Genomic DNA, 8,739 nt, shown 5'->3' with positions numbered 1-8,739 from the left:
ATGGTGAACTCAAGCCTCCTGTGTTACAAGCTAAAAGAGGCTCCCAGTCTGAAGAGATGAGCATGCTCGGACATTGGACCACTTGGCGGGCCTCAGTAGTAGGAACAGGTTGGCAGGGTACAACTGGAGCAGCCCAAACACAGAAAACAGGGAGAGACCCAGACAGACAGTGCTGTAACCCAGACACCTCATCTGAGAGGCCCAAGGAGAATATTCTGACATGCAGAGTTGGAAATCTGGATTTTTATGTGCAGTATCTTGATTCTGAATGCACTGGGCAGGCTGAACCAAACATCTTTAGTTTAAACTGGGCTCAAAGAGCCATCAGTTTGATACCCCTCCCCCAACTCTCACAAAACAACAAAAAAAACCACCAGAAAGCAGCATGAGCAGGAAAGGGCTGTCCTGGGGAACTACACTGGGGGTAGGGCAGGGGGAGAGGTTAAAATAAAGCACAAACCCAGATTCCAAAGTTCTGTATTTTTCAAAATAAAGATCACACATTGTTTAGAGACAATCTACACAAGAGTTACAAAAAATAGTTGCCCAGGCATAAGCATACACAGGTTTGTTAATTATACACATATGGTTACAAGTGTGCTTGCAAAAAAGTTCATTGGAAATATACACAAGGCTCTGGAAATGTACACCGTGTAGTGTTACAATTCTATATTCAAACAAGGAAAATTGACAGTATGTTACATTCACTTACAAGTAGACAAAATGCAAAATACAGTTCATCTTCTGTACAAAAGGGAAGGGCAATTCACACTTTACAAGGTGAGAGGGGCTCTGATTGTAAGGAAAGCTCGGGCAGGGCTAGACTTTTGCACGTCCTTTTGACTGTCACAAAATCAAAACATTACTTTTTTAGGATTAAAAAAACACTAGTGAGAACTCAATCTTGAATAACATTTAGAAAGAATCTCGCTATACTTGAGACTAGATGACAAATAAAACCAAGCTATTTTTTTCTTTTTAAACATTAACTAGGCTGTATAAAGAACATTTATTCCTTCAAAAGAAAAAAATTTACTTCTGGTTGAAATTACAATTTACAATATACAACACTATATGCTACGACCATAAAAGGTGAGAATATACACTGAATGCACAGGGCTGGCTAATTCTCTTTTCTTACCAAAAAACGTGTTTATGTTGATTCAAACTTCTCCACATTTACATTACAGGTATACAAATGTACAATTGTACAATCAAAATTATGTTCGACTACTAGGGTACATTATAGATACAGATTAGACATCAAAACAAGAAAATACTACAAATTTGTATATATGCAAAGTCTACACCAAGTATACACTATATATTTATAGAAGCAAGACCAAAAGCAGAGTTGGATTTTTTTTTTTTTCTCATGCTAAATAATCAGATTTTGCCTTTCAATGTTAATAGAAAAAAATCCAGTAGGCAGTAAACAATCACACCCGCCCAGCCTCAAAAGACGGTTCTGGGTGCTCGCATCTCCTCCTCACGAACAGCCTTCTTCAGCATCATATAGTCTCCAAAAAAGGCATTTTTTAGAATTTCATAAACTTAATGTCACAAACTGAAGCTTTAGCAACTCTGAAACCTTTTTCATTATATATATATATGTATATATATTTTTTATAAACAGTGTTAAATGCCAGTTTGGGGTCATTTAACTACAATTCAAACTTCTCAGGTTTTTTTGTTTTTGTTTGTTTTTTACTAAAATGAGGAGGTGGGGAAGAGCTATTTGCAAAACTTGCCGGCCAGGCAAATGAGCTAAAAACCTTTTCTTTTCTTTTTTTTTTTAAAGCTTTTTTTTTTTTTTTTTGTTAAACCAACCACCCTGAAAGTTTCCACATGTGAAATATAGATACAACAGTGAACAAAATATGTGGCCTCCCATGTACATTGGTTACCTATGTACAAGTATCCTATACACCAGTAAAACAGCAGGGCAATTAGTCAATTAAAAAAAATAGTACATGTTATGTGTAATAAAATTAAATTTACAAAGGCTTTTCCACTTGTGGATTTGATTCCTTTTTTGGAGGAGGGAGTAATCCTGGAGCAACCACTTGCCCGTCTCAGACTCTACACTAGAACATTTCTGGTTGCTGGTTGGATTTGCCAGTGGGCCAGTGAGGTCAGCGGGAATGAGGGAACAGCGGGTGACACTGCCTCAGATGATACCATTAGGGGGGCCACAGATGGGCCCTAAGTCAACGCCGTTCTTCATGTAGTACTTCTCCAGCTTGGCCAGAATGTGCTTGCCATAGGTGTACTTACGAAGAGTTGCGATGTGGGGCCGGATCTGGGGAGGAAAAACAGTCTGTGTTACACGGCCTGAGAAGAGACTTGGGGCCGGCTTCCCGGACATGCATTTGCATGTCACGCATCTCACACACACACACACACACACGCACACGCACACGCACACTCCACAGCAATACCTTTCACTGGTTCAGCCCAGTCCCCTGACTTCTAGCACTTTGGCAACCCATCAGATGAGGAGAGGAGCTCCTATCTTGAGTGGTACTGCAGGGCCTGAGGGCCCTGGAGACTGGGTGGCCATGGGCCACTCCCAAGACAGCACATGGAGAAAGTGCATCCTAGCTGGGAAAACACACTACCCACCACCCACCAGCTACACAGTGCTTCCCGGCAAGCATGTGCACAGGTCCCTCTGGCCCCATGCATGGCATCCAGGCTCTCCTGAGCAGTGGGGGTTATTTCTGGGCACCACGAATCCTGAGCTTACCACTTGACCCCATCTCTCCAGGTCACAGTGGATCACAGAAAGCTAATCAATGACAAGAAGAGTAATGATGAACATCAGGAGCTGGTATGATTATCCCCATCTTACTGATGGAAAACATGAAGGCAGAGTGGTTAAGTTACTCAGCCAAGGTTGAATGGCTAACAAAGGACAGCACAGATAGCTGAGCCCAAACTGTGTGGCTCCTCCACAAATTAGGTTTCTCCCCACTGTGCTCTCAAGGCATGCCCGTCACACCAGCCTCATCCCTCACGCTCTCCGACCTATGCTCTGGGTCACTTCTTCAAGTATTCCTTTCTGTTCTTCCCTCCCTGGGCTGATCCATTTCAAGAAGTCCTGCATTCCAGAAAACTTGAGAGGTGCTTCTTCTCTGGAAGCCCCTTTTCTTTTCTGTAAGCTCAGGGAGCATTCTACATACCTCAGCTGTGTCTGCAATCTTTTGCTTAATTATCAATATTTCCATATAAACAGTAAAGGACCAGTTTATTCATCAGATTCCCCAGAAAATAATCCAAACCTGCAACTGCATACATAAACACACTGGATAAATGTACTGCAGTAGACGGAGGCTCTCCAGGTTGAGAGCTCCATGAGGGCAATTTTTGTCATTTAGCTGTGTCCTCAAAGCAAGCAAGGGTAGATCCGGTCTAGAAATCACTTGCGCATGCTTCCCAGGACACAGAGCTCTATCGGGTGTCACATTCCCACTTAAGAGCCTACAAGGGGCTGTGCGTGGTGGCTCACGCCTGTAATCCCAGCACTTTGAGAGGCCAAGGCGGGCAGATCACGAGGTCAGGAGATCGAGACCTTCCTGGCTAACATGGTGAAACCCCGTCTCTACTAAAAATACAAAAAATTAGCCGGGTGCGGTGGCAGGTGCCTATAGTCCCAGCTACTTGGGAGGCTGAGGCAGGAGAATGGCCTGAACCCGGGAGGCAGAGCTTGCAGTGAGCCGAGATCTCGCCACTGCACCCCAGCCTGGGCGACAGAGCTAGACTCAGTCTCCCAAAAAAAAAAAAAAAAAAAAAAAGAGCCTACAAGGGAAACTGGCTGGTGACAAACGGTCCTTGGTTCCAGTTTAACCTCCCTTAAACTCACGTGTAGAACGGCATAGGCATATGTAATAATGCTACACTTTCCTTTCAGTTGTTGTACTATGTTACTAATGTTTCTGTCATGAGAACTTGAGGTTCACGATCCCCTTGCTTTTGGTAGGTTTCCTTTTAGAAAATAACCGAAATCCAATCCATTCCTCCCTCCCTGGAACTGGCTGCTGACAAGTCCAGGAACTTCACCTTTGTACTTCTCCAGAATAAACCAAACCAAAAACTCCTAACAAGCCACACACACACAACATGTTGAACTCCATTTTTTATTGGATTTAACAAGAGGTGAAACGTTAATTACCTGCTTCTGTCCTAGTGCCCCTTTTGCTGAAAAGGATACCACTTAGTAATGGAAGAGCTGAAAAATTAAGAGGGCTTTCTCGGGATTCTCCCCGTCAACTCCCTCAGCCAACCAACTGCTAAACCCTACCAATTCTAGCGCCCTATTCTGTTCACTTCTCTTCAATCCCAAACCATCACAATCTGGTGCCCTGACAGCCTCCCATGTGGTCTCATCACTGTCTCCCCTCCTCTAAACTACAAAGGCCACATGGCAGCCAGGACAATTATTTGAAATGTAAGTGTGATTTTGTCACCACACTCCTCCCCCACTGAACTTGTTTTACTTCTTCAGATACAACACGGTCTGGCTTCCAAGTCTTCACACACCACGTTCCCTCTTCTGGAAAGAAAGGGTCATCACTCTATGAAGCATCACTCACTGAGACAGCCTCCTCTGTGCCCACACGCTACAGAAGACACCCTGCACGTTCCTGGACAACCCTTTCCCCTGTATTTCTCCAGCATCCCAGTAACTATCTGCGCACAGCACTGTCGTGTTCACCAATACAACCCTGTTGAGAATACGACCTGCTGTACAGCAGGTGTTCAGCACTTAATGATTGAATGAATGGACATGTCTTAAGCTCCTCCTTACCTCCAACACTCCCTCCACCTTCACCAGCATCCTCAAAACTTCAACTTTAAGAACTTGGGACTCCCCAAGCCTTCAACTGCCATTGCCAACACCAGTGCAGTGTTCTGGATTGGTTTAGTATGACTCAGGGGTGGTGGGTGTCTTGTCTGGCTCAGAACTTGAGTCCATTAACAAAGATTCTCATTACCGAACTTTGTTCTCAGTGAGGGCAAGGGGGTCATCACTGCCAGACAAAAGGCCAACCAACCCCTCAAATGAGAAGGGCTCAGTAAGCTCAGAGCCCAAAAGCTGCAGGCTCAGATGAGAAGCACCAGAGGCTGGAGGCACTGCCTAGCACAAACACAACTGTAGCATACCCTGCCTGTGGGTCTGTTTTGTTTCCTGGGCCCTGTGGTGTCTGCAGTGCTCACTGGACCCACACCGTGACTTGTCGAGAAGCTGTGGGGCTGTTCAGGTGATTTCTCTGTCAGTTTCCCACTCACAGCACTTAAGTATTCTCATTTCTGTTCCTTCTTCCCTGTCTAACTCTTCTTTAGCCTTGCCTTCTCCTGCAAAGCCGGCCCTCAGGGACTCTGGGAAGGGTAAGGGGTCCTTCTCATGTCCTCACCACTGCTCACCACCATGGCTCTTCCCCACCAGACTGCACTCTACGGGCAGGGATCAGCTGTTAGTCATCTCTGTGCTGATGAAGTCTGGCACAGAGTGGGCTTCAGGTCAACGTACCAGGCTATGCACCACGCTGGGCAGGCCCTTGCTCAATAGATGTTGGTGGGATGAAAGAACAGGAGAGAGGAGTGAGAAAAGGAAATGAGGCAAGCAGGCTAATTTGTTGGACTCATAAGCTGATTCTATAGAGATCAGGGATGGAAATACTTCAAAAAACATAGCTTAAGACTCTCATACCAGTTTGGCTATTGATAAGGGAGGGTTGGCAAATGTGTAAGGACAATGGTGACTCCACATAAAAGAAAAACAGAACACAGCATGGGACAGAGGTCAGTGACAAACTTTTCAAAAACAGCAGGGCACCCACCCTCCTTTGTGTTTCAGAAAGGAAGCCACGGCCTTGCACACTTTCTCTGATACCCTGCCCAGCCCAGCCTACCTTATGCATGACGATCTTCCGCTGGCCTGGCTCCGCCACGTCAATCATCTTCTGGACCACATAGTTGGCATACTGGTCCTTCATCATGGTGTATAAGGCACTGTGGGGACCGTCGTTCATGGTGCACACCTCATCGATGAGCACAGCACGCTCCGTACGTGAGGCATGAGTAACACATTTCTCCACGACATTGCTGTAACGAGATAAAACCAGGGACAACTCTTAGAAGAGGGGCCCCTGTTAGTGAGGTTGTGCTTGCCTAGCTTCTGGCCTGACCTCAGGACCAGCAAGAAGAGAGAGCTATTTAGCATTTGAGGAAGATGAGTCGCCAACTGTCTGACTCTGTCTCTGACTCTCCACCTGTGCCATCTGTGGCATCCAACTGTAGGAAAGGGGGAACATGAGGGTGATCAAATCATACACTGCCATGCTACTGCATAATGGTCACCCAGAGAGACCAGGTCTTCAAGGACATGGGACCCAGCCCTCTAACGGGTGAGGGTAAGGAGCCCAGGTAGGTGAGGAGACTTAGGCACAAGGTTTAGGGCACTGGTTCACCACTCAGCTGGTTATTATTTTAACACTTACCAAAATCTGTCCACTCTTTCCTTGCCTCTGTGAATTCACCAAGGCCAGGAACGAACCTTACTTATGCCTATCTCCCTGCTGCCAAGCAGGGCATGGTGGCACGCACCCATAATTCCAGCTACTCAGGAGGCTGAAGCAGGAGAATTGCTTGAACTGGGAGGTGGAGGTTGCAGTGAGCCGAGATTGTGCCAAAGCATTCCAGCATGAGTGACAGAGCGAGACTCCGTCTCGAACTCCTGACCTCAAGTTATCTGCCCACCTCAGCCTCCCAAAGTGCTGAGACTACAGGCGTGAGCCACCACGCCTGGCCTCAGAAAAATAATTTTTTTAAAAAACAGGAAAAAGAAATTTTAGAAAAGAAAAATAAAACATCTGAAATAAAATTTACTGTATGACTTTAATAGTGGATTAGAGATGACAGAAGAGTCAATGAACTTAAAAATAGATCAATATAAATAAACAAAAAAATACATCAGTAGCTTTCAGACATTTATTTTTTATTTTATTTTTATTTTTGAGACACTGTCTCTCTCTGTCACCCAGGCTGCAGTGCAATGGCATGATCTCGGCTCACTGCAACCTCCGCCTCCCGGGTTCAAATCATTCTTCTCCTGCCTCAGCCTCCCAAGCACCTAGGATTACAGATGCCCGCCATGACACCTGGCTATTTTTTGTTTTTTTAGTAGAGACAGGGTTTCACCATGTTGGTCAAGCTGGTCTCGAACTCCTGACCTCAAGCAATCTGCCCGATTTGCCCTCAGCCTCCCAAAGTGCTGGGATTACAGGCATGAGCCACTGCACCCGGCCCTAATTTTATTTTTGTACAGGCAGGATCTTGCCGTGTTGCCTAGGCTAGTCTCGAACTCTTGGCCTCAAGCAATCCTTCTGCTTCGGCCTTCCAACATGCTGGGGTTACAGGCATGAGCCACTGTTCCTGCTTCCAGATGTTTTTGATGGTGACCCAGAGCACAAAGTAAATTTTTCCACTGTTTGAAAAAATTTTTGTTTGAGACAGAGTCTCAATGTCGCCCAGGCTGGTGTGCAGTGGCACGATCTTGGCTCACTGCAACTTCCACCTCCTGGGTTCAAGCCATTCTCCTGACTCAGCCTCCCAAGTAGCTGGGACTACAGGCATGCGCCACCGTGCCTGGCTAATTTTTGTATTTTCAGTAGAGATGGGTTTTGGCATGTTGACCAGGCTGGTCTGGAACTCCTGGCCTCAAGTGATTTGCCTGCCTTGGCCTCCCCCAAAGTGCTGGGATTACAGGTATGAGCTACTGTCCCCAGCCCCTATTTTTTCTTTTTAAAATAAGATTCATGGCCAGGCACGGTGGCTCATGCCTGTAATCCCAGCACTTTGGGAGGCCAAGGCAGGTGTGGATCATGATGTCAGGAGAACGAGACCATCCTGGCTAACATGGTGAAACCCCGTTTCTACTAAAAATACAAAAAAATTAGCCAGGCGTGGTGGTGGGCGCCGGTAGTCCCAGCTACTCGGGAGGCTGAGGCAGGAGAATGGAGTGAACCTGGGAGGCGGAGCTTGCAGTGAGCCAAGATTGCACCACTGTACTCCAGCCTGAGTGAGAGCGAGACTCCGTCTCACAAACAGACAGATAAGATTCATAATTTTCTACGAAAATCTATCTTTTCATTCACTAAAGCATATTTTCCTTTACATCCTGAGTATATTTAAACAGCTGCTGTATAATCAATCCTTCTTTACTAAGTCCAATAACTGGGTCATTTTAGACTATTCATTGACTTTTATTTCTTTTTTCTTGAGTATAGGTCACATTGTCCTATTATCCAGATAGACACTGCAAGTAACAAGCTACAGAAACTCAGAATTCTGTTATGTTCTACCAAAGAGAAGTGCCCTCCACTCCTGTTTTAGTGCAGTTAACTTGGCTATAGTCAAACTACAAACTTCTCCCATACAGTAAGCAGCAGCTAGAAATCCCAGTTCAATTCTTTTAGCCTTAGTTGGAAATGTGGTTCAGGGGTCAGTGAGACTTGGGGAAGGTTAAAATTGGGCCTCCCCCGAACCCCTGCTGGCTCTCTCCCTTTCTAGGATTTCTCTTTGTTGTGGTTGCCCTAAGGATTGCCTATTCCAGCTTTAGCTGCCCAGCATGGAAAAGACTGGGAAGTGATCAAAGGCTGACGGTCATCAGAAATAAGAAATTTCCCCAGTGCAATTCTCTTCCTCCAAATGGCAGCCCCCATCTCTCCGGTCTCC

The 8,739-nt window shown here is 45.7% G+C and overlaps 1 protein-coding gene and 1 non-coding gene across 28 annotated transcripts in view; both read right to left on the bottom strand.

The window, feature by feature from the left end:
• Window positions 1–461: 461 nt before the first annotated feature.
• PUM1 (pumilio RNA binding family member 1) overlaps window positions 462–8,739 on the bottom strand; it is a 136,892-nt gene continuing 128,614 nt past the window's right edge. For all 27 annotated transcript variants that reach the window (XM_007979672.3, XM_007979674.3, XM_007979688.3 and 24 more), the window contains 2 exons: window positions 5,916–6,108; window positions 462–2,302 (listed from right to left, as the gene is read on the bottom strand). In XM_007979672.3, the coding sequence (XP_007977863.1) occupies window positions 2,171–2,302; window positions 5,916–6,108 (325 nt within the window). In that variant the 3' untranslated portion in view covers window positions 462–2,170. The remainder of the gene's footprint in view (window positions 2,303–5,915; window positions 6,109–8,739) is intronic.
• Window positions 4,956–5,041, bottom strand: LOC119626440 (small nucleolar RNA SNORD103/SNORD85). Its single transcript, XR_005242593.1, has one exon. It is a non-coding gene; the product is annotated as a small nucleolar RNA SNORD103/SNORD85 (small nucleolar RNA).

This window comes from Chlorocebus sabaeus, chromosome 20 (genome assembly GCF_047675955.1).
Source record: "Chlorocebus sabaeus isolate Y175 chromosome 20, mChlSab1.0.hap1, whole genome shotgun sequence".
NCBI classification, from domain to species: Eukaryota; Metazoa; Chordata; class Mammalia; order Primates; family Cercopithecidae; genus Chlorocebus; species Chlorocebus sabaeus.
The sequence above is the reverse complement of the archived record's forward strand: the minus strand, read 5'-3'. Positions and strand labels throughout refer to the sequence as shown.